The sequence below is a fragment of the Schistocerca nitens genome, chromosome 1 (genome assembly GCF_023898315.1).
Source record: "Schistocerca nitens isolate TAMUIC-IGC-003100 chromosome 1, iqSchNite1.1, whole genome shotgun sequence".
In the NCBI taxonomy this organism is placed as follows: Eukaryota; Metazoa; Arthropoda; class Insecta; order Orthoptera; family Acrididae; genus Schistocerca; species Schistocerca nitens.
The window spans coordinates 958,245,784-958,261,390 of record NC_064614.1 but is presented as its reverse complement, the minus strand read 5'-3'; the positions used below and the strand labels follow the sequence as shown (position 1 = coordinate 958,261,390).

The window sequence follows — 15,607 nt, the reverse complement described above, 5'->3', positions numbered from 1 at the left end:
GTTTAATTTGGGTGTAGGGTTAAAGGTGAGGCCTTTGTATAGAATAGAAACTTCTGTGGAGCTGAGAGTTTTGGCGGAAAGATTAACAACAGTGTTATGGTAATGTTTTGGCTCTGGATTTGGTGGAGAGCTTGCAGAAAGTTTTGGCGGATATGTCACATTGAAAAGGTCAGCTAGCCAGGATTTAGCTGCTGTGAGGGGTGGGTGAGCAGGAACAGAATGGGTACAACAGGGATTTGATAGTGGTGCCTGAGGCGGCAGTAAGATGTCAGCAGGCTGGATAACTTATGGAGGTGATAGCAAGGGATTCAGTTTCAGAGATGTGATGTACAGAGTAGGCATTGCAGAGTAGTAGTACGTTGCGGAGGGAGTAGAGGTGATTCTGGGATGCCTGTGCCATGGAGATGTGTTTTTCGTTCGGGGGGAGGGGGATTCCATGGCTTTGGAAGCATTTGAGAAATAGGATCTGGGTTTGGGTTTTAGCCACAGAAAGGGATATATTTCCGAATTGGCGCAAAAAGATGGACAAGGGTTCACTGTGGCAGGAATGGTGTAAAAGATATGGGAACTTCGCAGAAATGGGCAAGATAGGTGTTGAGGGTTCAGAGAGGACCTATAACAGACAAGCAGCGTAAAAATGCGTAAAAAATATGGAAAGGAACTTAGAAACACGCACAGACACTAAAAAATACGCACAGATGTGTAAAAATAGGCACAAATCCGCAAAAATACGTGAACATCCGTGAAACAAGATGAAAAAACACTCAAATACGTTAAAACATAGCGAAACATCGTAGAAAAGGAATGTGTGTGTGTGTGTGTGTGTGTGTGTGTGTGTGTGTGTGTGTGTGTGTGTGTGTCTGTGTTGCGATAAGCAAAGAGACAGGGAGGGGAGATGGGTTAGCTAAAGGATCAAAAGTCTATGTTGCACAGGCAGGTGTGGTAAACAAAACTCTACACTAAGTCCAGATGGTATCAGTAGCTTTCATCAGTAAAACGAACACACACACACACACACACACACACACACACACACACACCATTCATATACACAAGCAAGTGAATCTCATGCACACATGACCACCAACTCCAGCACCTCAGGCCGGAATGCAGCTATCACTTGGGATGCAAGCAGCAATCTGGACAGGATGAGGAAGGGGAATGGATAGTACTGTATGGGTAGGGAGACAAATAAACGCTGTCTGTTGGAGAGTGCCAACAGGCACAGCATCAGGAGGATCTGGGACAGGGAGGTGGCGAAAAAAGGAGCAAAAAAGGACAGAGCGGGGAAAGACAAGCAGTTGTGTTGGCAGAGAGTGGCAAATAAACAGGGTGGGATATGAGAATGGGGAGGAGATAGTAGGTCAGAGGGGGTGGAAACTCGTGGGTGAAGGGAGTGGGGACAGTATGTTATCATAGGTTTAGACCAGGATAACTACAGGAACAGTGAATGTGTTGTAAGGATAACTCCCATCTGCACAGTTCAGAGGAGCTGGTGGTCGAGAAAATGATCCAAATGGCTTGGATAATGAAGAAGCCATAGAAATCAAGTGTGTTATGTTCAGCTGCCACACTGTGGTCTACTTTGTTCTTGACCACAGTTTGCCAGTGGCTATTCATCCTGGTGAACAGCTGGTTGGTAGACTTACCAATATAAAAAGGTGTGCAAAGGTTGCAGCAGACCTGGTAAATGACATGACTGTTTTCACAGGTGGTCCTACCCCTAAAAGAGTACGATAAACCTGTGACAGGACTGGAACAGGAAATGCTGAGTGGGTGGATTGGGTGTGTTTTGCACCTGTGTCTTTCACAGGTATATGATCCTTGTGGCAAGCAGTTTGGGTTGGACTAGGATGTTGTGGAGGATGGGTGGGTGATGGAGCACCACTATAGGAGGGATGCAAAGCATCTTTGGCATGATGTCCCTCATTTTGGGGCCTGATTATAGGTAATCAAAGTCCTGGCAAAGGATCTGGTTCTGTTGTTCCAGTCTGGGTTGGTACTGGTTGATGAAAGGAACACTCCTTTGTGGATGGTTCTTGGGAGGGGTAGGAGGATTGGTACTGTGATGGAAAATGGCACAGGAGATCTGTTTTTGGACTACGTCTGGGGATAGCGCCTATCTATGAAGGGCTTAGTGAACCCTCAGCATACTGACCAAGGGAGCTTTTGTCACTGCAGATACATCATCCCCGAGTGGCCAGGCTGTATGTGAGGGATTTTTTTGTGTGAAAAGAATGACAGCTGTCAAAATTCAGGTACTGTTGGTGATGGGTTTAATGTGGATAGAGATGCCAATAGAGCCATCAGAGAGCAGGAAGTCAACATCTAAGATGGTGGAACGCTGGGTTGAGGAGGACCATGTGAAGCATATGAGAAAGGTGGTGTTAAGGTTGTGAAGGAATGGAGATTGGATGTCTTGGCCCTGATCCAGATCAGGAAGATATCGTCAATGAACCTGAACCAGGCTAAGGCTTGGTGTTTGGGAGTCTAGATAGGTCTGTTTTACATGACCCATAAAAAAGTTGGTATAGGAGGATCCAAGCAGCTGTCCATGTCTGTACTGCAGATTTGTATGTATACCTTCCCTTCAAAGGAGAAGTAGTTGTGGGTTAGGAAAAGTTAATAATGTGTATGAGGAATGAGATAGTGGGTCTGGAGTCTGAAGGACACTGGGAAAGCTAATGTTCAATAGCAGTAAGACCATGGGCATGAGGCAAATGGATAAAGGTGAGATGTTCTTGAAGGAGTCTGAAGGACACTGGGAAAGTTAGTGTTCAATAGCAGTAAGACCATGGGCATGAGGAACTTGAATTTAGGGGAGATGTTCTGGGAAGGGCCTAAGGCTTTAAGCAGGGACTGGAGGTTGTGTTGGACTTACGGGATGGGATCACTTTGGCAGAGTTTATAGGTGGATGAGTCAGATAACTGGTGGAGGACTTCTACCATGTAGTCACTGTGATTCATAACAACAGGGGTGGAACCTTTGACTGCATGTAGTATGATTAGGTCAGGATTAGGTTTGAGGTTGTGTATGGCTATTCTTTCTTCTACTGAAACGCTGGTATTCTGAGGAAGGGATGTGGGGAAGGATGGCGAGGAATTCCTGGAAGGTGACCAATGGGTGTATAGGTAGTAGGGGGCAGGGGTGGATCATGGTTGGTTGGTGACATGAACTGGAAGAGGCAGGTTTCAATGTGGTTTTGGTTGGAGGGACTGATGGAAAAGAAGTGCTTCCATTGCAGTGAGTGGGAGTAGGAGAGTAGGTCTTTGACAAATCCAGCATATCGAAGTAAGGCCTTTGGATAGGACTTAAACTCCTGTGGAGCTGAGGGTTTTGGTGGGAAGATTTAACAACAATGTTATGGGAATGTTTTGGTTCTGGATTTTGTAGAGTCAGCCAGACATGTTTCATTCAAAATCTCTCTCTCTACCAACCTATGCTTTGTTTTACACCTACTATGCAGAATTCTCTAATTCTCTATTTCTTTAGAAGTTTAACAAGCCTACCTCTGAGTTGAGCACCACCACACAGAGTGCAATGGCTACCTTGGCTACAGGGGAGGTTGATTTCAATGACTCACATTAGACATTTACAGAATACAAAAATTTTTCTCCTTACCATAATCTAAGGTGGGCTTTCAACCTGAACTTTGTTGTGTTTTGTTTTTCAGTAACTATATAATTTAATTGATATAATATTTTATCATCTTGAACATATCCATTTCAGCAACAGTTTTGTCCAAAAGAGAAATATAATTATGCCATAAATATTACCTGTCTAAACGCTTGGTGGCTTAGTATGCAATAATATATGTAATTTGTCAGTTACATTAACCATTAATCCATGAAATTTTGGGTGAACAACTGGATGCCAATAACTTCCTGGTACAATATTTCACTGCATAGTCATTTTATCATCTTGAACATATCCACTTCAGCAACAGTTTTGTCCAAAAGAGAAATATAATTATGTCATAAATATTACCTGTCTAAACACTTGGTGACTTAGTATGCGATAATATATGTAATTTGTCAGTTACATTAACCATTAGTCCATGAAATTTGGGGTGAGCAACTGGATGCCAATAACTTGCTGGTACAATATTTCACTGCATAGTCATTTTATCATCTTGAACATATCCATTTCAGCAACAGTTTTGTCCAAAAGAGAAATATAATTATGTCATAAATATTACCTGTCTAAACACTTGGTGACTTAGTATGCGATAATATATGTAATTTGTCAGTTACATTAACCATTAATCCATGAAATTTTGGGTGAACAACTGGATGCCAATAACTTCCTGGTACAATATTTCACTGCACAGTCATTTTATCATCTTGAACATATCCATTTCAGCAACAGTTTTGTCCAAAAGAGAAATATAATTATGTCATAAATATTACCTGTCTAAACACTTGGTGACTTAGTATGTGATAATATATGTAATTTGTCAGTTACATTAACCATTAGTCCATGAAATTTGGGGTGAGCAACTGGATGCCAATAACTTGCTGGTACAATATTTCACTGCATAGTCATTTTATCATCTTGAACATATCCATTTCAGCAACAGTTTTGTCCAAAAGAGAAATATAATTATGTCATAAATATTACCTGTCTAAACACTTGGTGGCTTAGTATGCAATAATATATGTAATTTGTCAGTTACATTAACCATTAGTCCATGAAATTTGGGGTGAGCAACTGGATGCCAATAACTTGCTGGTACAATATTTCACTGCATAGTCATTTTATCATCTTTAACATATCCATTTCAGCAACAGTTTTGCCCAAAAGAGAAATACAATTATGTCATAAATATTACCTGTCTAAACACTTGGTGGCTTAGTATGCGATAATATATGTAATTTGTCAGTTACATTAACCATTAGTCCATGAAATTTGGGGTGAGCAACTGGATGCCAATAACTTGCTGGTACAATATTTCACTGCATAGTCATTTTATCATCTTGAACATATCCATTTCAGCAACAGTTTTGTCCAAAAGAGAAATATAATTATGTCATAAATATTACCTGTCTAAACACTTGGTGACTTAGTATGCGATAATATATGTAATTTGTCAGTTACATTAACCATTAGTCCATGAAATTTGGGGTGAACAACTGGATGCCAATAACTTGCTGGTACAATATTTCACTGCATAGTCATTTTATCATCTTGAACATATCCATTTCAGCAACAGTTTTGTCCAAAAGAGAAATATAATTATGTCATAAATATTACCTGTCTAAACACTTGGTGGCTTAGTATGCAATAATATATGTAATTTGTCAGTTACATTAACCATTAATCCATGAAATTTTGGGTGAACAACTGGATGCCAATAACTTGCTGGTACAATATTTCACTGCATAGTCATTTTATCATCTTGAACATATCCATTTCAGCAACAGTTTTGTCCAAAAGAGAAATATAATTATATCATAAATATTACCTGTCTAAACACTTGGTGACTTAGTATGAGATAATATATGTAATTTGTCAGTTACATTAACCATTAGTCCATGAAATTTGGGGTGAGCAACTGGATGCCAATAACTTCCTGGTACAATATTTCACTGCATAGTCATTTTATCATCTTTAACATATCCATTTCAGCAACAGTTTTGTCCAAAAGAGAAATATAATTATGTCATAAATATTACCTGTCTAAACACTTGGTGGCTTAGTATGCGATAAGATATGTAATTTGTCAGTACCATTAACCATTAATCCATGAAATTTGGTGTGAACAACTGGATGTCAATAACTTGCTGGTACAATATTTCACTGCATAGTCATTTTATCATCTTTAACATATCCATTTCAGCAACAGTTTTGCCCAAAAGAGAAATATAATCATGTCATAAATATTACCTGTCTAAACACTTGGTGGCTTAGTATGTGATAATATATGTAATTTGTCAGTTACATTAACCATTAATCCATGAAATTTTGGGTGAACAACTGGATGTCAATAACTTCCTGGTACAATATTTCACTGCATAGTCATTTTATCATCTTGAACATATCCATTTCAGTAACAGTTTCGTCCAAAAGAGAAATATAATTATGTCATAAATATTACCTTTCAAAACACTTGGTGGCTTAGTATGCGATAATATATGTTATTTGTCAGTTACATTAACCATTAGTCCATGAAATTTGGGGTGAACAACTGGATGCCAATAACTTGCCGGTACAATTTTTCACTGCATAGTCTTTTGACCATTTCCAAGTATATACAGCAAGTACATTGAGCTCCCCTGTTTAAAAACACACTATCACATGCACAGTGTGTGCAGTTTTTCACTGAAAATCACCATCCTAGTTGATAAGGGTCTCAGACAGTGCATAATGACTTAGATAATTTTTCTGATACATTAATCATTATTCTATGAAATTTATGGCTCAGGCACTTATTACTTGGGACAGCAGTTTCCAGTTAGATAACACATGGAATCCCGTCATTGAAAACTTTGTGCCCTGCATAGCCAGCATTTCTCTGCAATTTTACTGTGTGAAGACAGTCAATCAATGAGCGAGTTTTCACTGTGGAGGGCACTCACAGCAGCACACAGACATGAAGCAGATGCACATGTGCTCTAGCAATGCATGCAGAGTGACAACTATGTGCATCGAACATGTGCCAATGCAGCTTTAAATAGGAAAGCACAGTGTATCTTTGCCAGTATATGCATGAAAATGATGTGGCAGCTAGTCATTGACATTCAGCAGTTCACCAAGTATTTCATGGAACAATCTCTATACCGGGAAATTTTTAAATTTCACACATTAATCACTAAATCAAACAATGGGAAATCTAAGACAGAATAATGACAATATTATGAAAAGGATAGTTGCTACTTCCCATATATCTGAGATGCTGAATCGCAGATGGGCACTACAAAAAGACTGTCAAACAAAGCTTTCGGCCAAACAGATCTTCATCACAATAGACAACATACACACACATACTCTTGCAAATGCAACTCACACACACATGACTAGACTCTGGCCACCAATGCAAACATAATTCATGCACACAGCCACAGTCTCTGGCTGCCATTGCTCTTTGACATCATGCAATATCATATGAAGCTCATTATCTTTTGTACTTCTCATGTTACAGATCAACAGCAAAGAAAAGTCTCACATCCCATAGGTTGAGGGAATCAACAAAAGAGAGAATCACACGCACTGTATCAGCAAAGCGAGATTTGGCTGAAGTCAAACACAATACCAGCAGAGCAACCACAGACAAATTGCCTGGTAAGTGTAGATCATTTATTTGAATTTTTCAATGCCATAGTGCTAGTGGAACTCCAAAATCAATCACCAAACATAATATGTTCAGACACAAATGTAATAAAACTAATAGTCATTTATTTTACTTTTTGTGTATTACCACTGGCAGAATTGTTGGTTGCAACTGATGAATTAACTTACATTATTCCTGATACAAAAATAATGCCATTGTCTGTACCCTACATTTAAGACCATCATGATAAAGTTATGGCAATTCTATCAACTTCCTGAATTTTCCATCTTGTCAATTAAATTGAAAAGTGACACAGTAATCCCATAAAGCACTTTTACTCTGAGAAAACTAGTTCCACAAAGTAAGAGAACATGTGATTCAGGAGATAAGGAAATGATTAAGCTATAACTGATTATATAGAAGGTTATTACAAATATAGCATACACAAAAACTCAGTCATCCACTTAGAAGAGTAAATGAGGACTATACGTGTCATAGTGAACATCTTTTAAAACTATTCCCTATCACAAAGCCAATTAGTAAATAGGCATTCAATAATAAACTGAAAGAACTTCTAATACTAAAGGGGCTCATTAGATAATCATGATCATAAGTTACCCCTTGATGTTGGTTCATATGAGCAGAAAATTTCACCTAAATGAAAGTGAAAATCTGTACTTCATTAACAAGACATCCCTGGATCAGATGAACATAACTACTCATAAACTATCTACACTAACATTTATTAGACCTGCAAAGTCTAATCCCAATAAAGTTTAGCATACAATTTTATACAATTTTCAGGTACATAGAAATGATATATGTAGCTTAAAAAATATTACTATTGTTTCCCAATACATAAACAGCAGTCTTTTAAAACTGAGTAGCAAAGGCATTTACAAGCAACAGTTAAGGAAACTTTCTTGCTCTCTTCCTCCTCATGCAAGAGGGGCCTGTTCTAGCCTTAGCTCCAAGTGTCTCTGCCCTATCTCCCCCATCAATTCCTTATCCCTCCTTGAGTAAAACAAGGAGTGTTGTTATATATTTTCATGTTTTTTAGTTTCTGTAATGGGTGATATACAGGGTGTTTCAAAAATGACCGGTATATTTGAAACGGCAATAAAAACTAAACGAGCAGCGATAGAAATACACCGTTTGTTGCAATATGCTTGGGACAACAGTACATTTTCAGGCAGACAAACTTTCGAAATTACAGTAGTTACAATTTTCAACAACAGATGGCGCTGCGGTCTGGGAAACTCTATAGTACGATATTTTCCACATATCCACCATGCGTAGCAATAATATGGCGTAGTCTCTGAATGAAATTACCCGAAACCTTTGACAACGTGTCTGGCGGAATGGCTTCACATGCAGATGAGATGTACTGCTTCAGCTGTTCAATTGTTTCTGGATTCTGGCGGTACACCTGGTCTTTCAAGTGTCCCCACAGAAAGAAGGCACAGGGGTTCATGTCTGGCGAATAGGGTGGCCAATCCACGCCGCCTCCTGTATGTTTCGGATAGCCCAAAGCAATCACACGATCATCGAAATATTCATTCAGGAAATTAAAGACGTCGGCCGTGCGATGTGGCCGGGCACCATCTTGCATAAACCACAAGGTGTTCGCAATGTCGTCTAAGGCAGTTTGTACCGCCACAAATTCATGAAGAATGTCCAGATAGCGTGATGCAGTAATCGTTTCGGATCTGAAAAATGGGCCAATGATTCCTTTGGAAGAAATGGCGGCCCAGACCAGTACTTTTTGAGGATGCAGGGACGATGGGACTGCAACATGGGGCTTTGCGGTTCCCCATATGCGCCAGTTCTGTTTATTGACGAAGCCGTCCAGGTAAAAATAAGCTTCGTCAGTAAACCAAATGCTGCCCACATGCATATCGCCGTCATCAATCCTGTGCACTATATCGTTAGCGAATGTCTCTCTTGCAGCAATGGTAGCGGCGCTGAGGGGTTGCCGCGTTTGAATTTTGTATGGATAGAGGTGTAAACTCTGGCGCATGAGACGATACGTGGACGTTGGCGTCATTTGGACCGCAGCTGCAACACGGCGAACGGAAACCCGAGGCCGCTGTTGGATCACCTGCTGCACTAGCTGCGCGTTGCCCTCTGTGGTTGCCGTACGCGGTCGCCCTACCTTTCCAGCACGTTCATCCGTCACGTTCCCAGTCCATTGAAATTTTTCAAACAGATCCTTTATTGTATCACTTTTCGGTCCTTTGGTTACATTAAACCTCCGTTGAAAACTTTGTCTTGTCGCAACAACACTGTGTTCTAGGCGGTGGAATTCCAACACCAGAAAAATCCTCTGTTCTAAGGAATAAACCATGTTGTCTACAGCACACTTGCACGTTGTGAACAGCACACGCTTACAGCAGAAAGATGACGTACAGAATGGCGCACCCACAGACTGCGTTGTCTTCTATATCTTTCACATCACTTGCAGCGCCATCTATTGTTGAAAATTGTAACTACTGTAATTTCGAAAGTTTGTCCGCCTGAAAATGTACTGTTGTCCCAAGCATATTGCAACAAACGGTGTATTTCTATCACTGCTCGTTTAGTTTTTATTGCCGTTTCAAATATACCGGTCATTTTTGAAACACCCTGTATCTCTTGAAAGTCAGTATTGGCCAGCCCATGTGTCTTTTTGTAAATTTAACATTTAAGAATGGATTTTTCTTTTTTATACAGTAAATGACTGGCCAGAAGTCACGGAGGATTGTCCCATTTGAAAATATGCCATGTATGATGCCAAATTGTGGATAGATGCAATGTATAGAGCAAGTACAGCAACAATAACTGAGCAGTCTGTTAAAGACACATGGTATTAACATGGCAGTGCGTCACAGTTTAACTGAGTTTGAAAATGAAATAATAATATATCCAAGATGCATGGGTCAAAGCATATTGTAAATTAGACAATAATTCTGGTTTCCAAAGTCAACAGTTCTGCAGTGGATCTTAAGTATAACAGCAACAATGTTGCCACATGCGTGAACTACAACACAGGATGACCACTAGTGTTTGGTGAATGGACGTCACACCACCTCCACAGAGTCATACAGTGCAAATGATACTTTACTGTGAGGCAGATTGCTGCCAACTGATTGTGGAATACCAAGAGCCCATTTCTACCAGAAATGTGTGAGGACAAATTTTGTGAAACCAAGTGCCAGCCTTAGCCAGGTGACAGTAAACTTAGGTCAGCTATGCAAGGACTTTGAGAAGGAAGATCAGGTAATTATAGTTGGGGGAGCAGGAAACAGCCTGGCTAGGAATTCAAAATATAGTATTAGGAGTGACCTGGATAAAATAGGAGCAGAAACTGGGCACACGAATGTGGGGTTTGTGGAGGTCTTTCAGCGCCATGATCCGCCCTGGGTAAACACTGCTGTAAGGTGTGTTAACACTGAGCTGAACGGGATGCTCCAGACACCGGCAAAGTCTCACATGAGTGTTGTTCCAGTTGATGCTATTGGTAGGTGGGGTTACACTACACATGGCCTGCACCTTAATGGGAAGGGGAAAGATAAGTTAGCCTCTCTATTAGCAGATACTGTAAGAGGGGCCACAGTCACACAAGAGGTGATCCCTGTGGTTATTGGGACCAGGCAGACAGGTTTTTCTAGGTTAATGCCAAATTCCAGACAGACAGCAATCAAGGAAAATAGAAGAAAAGAAACTTCATGCACGGCAAATAGGGATAAAGCTAAGGGTGGTATCAACTTACTTCACCAAAATATCAGGGGAATAAAAAATAAAGTAGATGAGCTGATAATGCGTTTAGATGATCTCAAAAATAAGAATGAGATTGATATACTTTGTCTGTCTGAGCACCATGTAACTGTGGGGATGGAAAATGTCAGTATAAATGGGTACAATTTAGCATCTTACACTTGTAGATCCAGTATGGATAAAGGAGGAGTTGCCATGTTCATAAAACAAGGGAATAAATACAGAACTGTTGAAGTAAGCAAATTTTGTGTTGATCAGCACTTTGAGGTTTGTGCATGTGAAATTCAGCTAGACAATGTTGTGTTAATATTAGCAACAGTGTACAGGTCTCAACTAGGAGATTGGGAGCTATTCATAAAAAAGTTTGACTCCCTATTATGCTGTCTGTCAGACAAAAAGAAGAGGTTATTAATCTGTGGTGATTTAAATGTTAACATTCTAAGCAATTCTGATAGGAAAAGTGAACTAAAAGTGTTGTTAACAACATATAACCTACAATCAGTCATCAATTTCCCTACACGTATAGCTCAGGACAGTAGTACTCTAACAGATAATGTATTTGTACAGCAAGAGGATGTAGAACAAACACATGCTTTCCCTGTGGTAAATGGAGTAGGTACCATGATGCACAACTGATTAACTTACAAAACATAACAGGGTGTACACTTCAGCAACCATTAAGTAAAAGTGTGGGGGTGCTCGACTCAGTATATATAGATCACTTCAGAGAAAGTTTAGGGAATGTAAACTGGGAAGATGTATATAATGAGACAAATGCCAATAATAAATGCAGCATATTTCTTGATACATTTACATCTCTTTTTGAACACCGTTTTCCAAAGAAAATTACTAAATGTAAAACAACAAACTTTTCAAAGAAACCTTGGATTACTACAGGTATTGAAGTGTCTTCAGAAAGAAAAAGAAAACTGTATGAGACAGCAAGAACTAGTAAAGATCCAGAAGTAGTTTTACACTATAAAAATTACTGTAACATACTGAGAAAAGTTGTAAGGAAATCAAGAAATATGTATGTTAGAGAAGAAATTAACAACTCCAGCAATAAAATCAAATCAATATGGAATGTTGTTAGAAGGGAGACAGTAAAAGTAACCACTGGGGTAGGTAGTATTACTGTTAAAGAGAATGAGATCATCTTGACCAACAGTACACAGGTAGCCAATGATTTAACAATCACTTCTTAAGTGCAGGAGAAAAAATTGGTGAGAATAGTTCAAAAGAAAAAGCCAGGCAGTACATGGAAGAGTCAGCTTTGAAAAATTTTAGTCAGATTAAGTTTCATCTAACAACCTCTTGTGAAATAAGAAAAATTATTAAATCTTTGAAAAATAAATGTTCTGTTGGAGTACATGACATCTCTAACAAGTTATTAAAACAATGTGGAGCAATTACAGCTGATGTTTTGACTCACATATGTAATGCATCACTGACTCAGTGTATTTTTCCAGACAGGTTAAAATATGCCATTGTCAGGCCTCTCTAAAAAAAAGAGGGAAACCATAGTTGTCAATAATTACTGGCCAGTATCCTTGCTTACAGCATTTTCAGAAATCTTTGAGAGAGTAATGTACTCAAGAGTGGGTAGCCATCTCAACAGTAATGGGATACTTAGTAAATCACAGTTCAGATTTCAGAAATGCTGTTCCACTGAGACAGCAATATTCAATTTCACTGTCCACATAACAGAGTCTTTAAATAGTAAAAAGTCGCCAGTAGGAATATTCTGTGACTCATCCAAAGCATTTGAGGGTATGAACCATGACATTGTTAGAAAAATTACAATTCTATGGTATAAATGGAACAGCATATGAGTGGTTTAAGTCATATCTACAGAACAACAAGCAAAAAGTCTCTTTATATGCTTTAAGTGATTCAAAGGAGTTTGCCACTTCATCTAACTGGGATGAAATTACATTAGGTGTTCCACAAGTTTCGATCATGGGTCCCCTCCTGTTCTTGATGTATGTGAATGACCTCCCTTCTTAAGTGAAATAAGATGCTGAACTGACACAGTTTGCTCATAATTATTAATCCAGTAAAAGAAAGTCTGATAGAAATTTATACAAATAAGGTCTTTAGAAAAGTTATTAATTGGTTTTCTGCAAATGGGCTTGCTCTGGACTTCGAAAAAACACAGTACATCCAATTTTCTGCTGCAAAAATTATAATTCCTTCAATAAACATAAAACATCAAAAGAAGTCAGTAGCCAGGGTAGAGCGTACTAAGTTTTTGGGTGTACATACAGATGAGAATCTTAATTGGAAAATTCATATTTTGGATCTCCTAAAGTGACTAGGTTCAGCAACTTTTGCAGTCAGAATAATTGCCAATTTTGAGGATGTAGAAATTAGTAAACTAACATACTTTGCATACTTCCACTCTCTGATATCATGCGGAATAATATTCTGGGGCAACTTAACACTTAGGCAAAAGGTATTCACTGTTCAAAAGAAAGTAGTTAGAATAATGTGTGGGGTTCATAGTCGCACATCTTGTAGGCATCTGTTTAAAAGGTTAGGAATTCTTACAACTGCTTCACAGTACATTTACTCAGTAATGAAATTTTTTCTCATCATCATGGACCAGTTTAAAATCAACAGCGACATTCATGATTACAATACCAGAAAAAAGAAAGACCTACACTATCCTTTACTTAATCTATATTTGGCACAAAAAGGGTTAAAATATGCTGTTATAAAACTTTTTGATAAATTACCAGATGAAATAAAATGTCTGACAGACAGCAGTAATAGTTTCAAAAACAAATTGAAATCATACTTCCTTGACAACTCCTTCTATACCTTAGATGATTCTTGAATATGTGTAAATAAATCTGGAGATATGATATATGCATTTTGTGCCATTTAAAGGAATGAAATATTCAGATATAACACTATAATGTAAACAAAAAAAAGAAACTTGTTTCCTGTGTGCATTTCTTGTGCATTTGACACATTCCACATCATAACGGTTTTCCGTGCTATTGATCAATGGAACACGTAACTAACTAACCCCTCATAGGCTGTAGTAACCAACTGATTTGTGTTCCCTTGCTGTCACCACAACACAGAGCTCAGTGACTGGCATGGGTCTGCAAACATTATCATTAGACCAAGGTAAAATGGCAGCATGCATCTATGGCCCAATGAATGCCAGTTTCTGTTGTATCAAGCTGATGGGCACTTAAAGAGAGTGTCTCATAAATCTATGGATCCCACAGGTCAACATGGTTGTGTCAAGGAAGGAGGGGGCTCAGTTACAACCTGTATAGTGTTCAAATGATGACAGCAGGGCACCATTGTCCAGCTGTGGGGGCCAATGGCAGGTCCATGTAATGTGGACATTCTTACATCAGAAAGCATCTATGTAGGTACCACACTTCAACAGGACAATGTAACATGCCACTTCTCTTTGGTTACATGTAGGTGGCTTGATGAACACTCCAGAGCATTTGTGCCACATTACCTGATCTTAACCAAATTGCCGGCCGGAGTGGGCGAGCGGTTCTAGGTGCTCCAGACTGGAACCACGCGACTGCTACGGTCGCAGGTTCGAATCCTGCCTCGGGCATGGATGTGTGTGATGTCCTTAGGTTAGTTAGGTTTAAGTAGTTCTAAGTTCTAGGGGACTCATGACCACAGCAGTTAAGTCTCATAGTGCTCAGAGCCATTTGAACCATTTTTTAACCAAATCAAACACTTGTGGGATGCTGTCAGATGCTTGATAAACCCAACACTAAATACACAAAAGCAATTATGGGTAGCACTGAAAGACTGATGGATCAATGTCTCTTCAAAACAATCCCAGCATCTCATAAAGTCTATGCCTTGTTGTGTTACTGCACATTTGAGTGCCTGTGGAGGGATGACTCACTATTAACATCATAACTACTACTTCCCATGACTTTTGACGACTCAGTGTATATTAAGGGGATACGGAATCACCTATCCCCGCAATGTTAATATATGCCTACTATAGGGAACATTTTCTCACAAACTACTGGAGACAGAGAGGTAAAAATTTTACTGTATGTGCATTCATATGTTACAACAATACTGAAACAACAGTTTATTGTCAAAGTATTTTCTTACAGAGATATTGTACATTTATTTTTAAGTAAATTTTTTCCATCGCTTTTTACTAGACTATCACCCCTAAGTCTTTTGTAAATCAAGTAATTAAAAAATCGTTGTTTCAGTATGTAATAGGGACCTATGCCACTACGTCATAAAAATTTCAGACTTCTAGGTTGACCAGTACCTGAGATAATGTTCCTAGATGAAGTAAAAAGTAAACTTACGGGAAACGGAGAAAGAAGATTAAAACATTCCTGATCCGTAGCTAATACCCCCTTCACAGTCTTCATAATCATCTTCAAGTCTTCTTTTGGCACCCCTCTGCACCTGTCTTGCTTTTTTCACTAATGTCTTGATTATATTATCAGCATGCCTTAGTCTGTGCTGATCTAAAAAGAACATAGCACGTACCGTACGGGAACCAACACACATACCCAACTTTTGAAGGACCTGGCATTTAGTTATATTTCCAAGATTGAAGG

The 15,607-nt window shown here is 39.0% G+C and overlaps 1 protein-coding gene across 1 annotated transcript in view; it reads left to right on the top strand.

The window, feature by feature from the left end:
* The window catches only part of LOC126194779 (uncharacterized), a 1,062,808-nt gene that overhangs the window by 1,035,627 nt on the left and 11,574 nt on the right, over window positions 1–15,607 (top strand). The window contains exon 10 of the mRNA XM_049933080.1: window positions 7,143–7,282. Within this exon, the coding sequence (XP_049789037.1) occupies window positions 7,143–7,282 (140 nt within the window). The remainder of the gene's footprint in view (window positions 1–7,142; window positions 7,283–15,607) is intronic.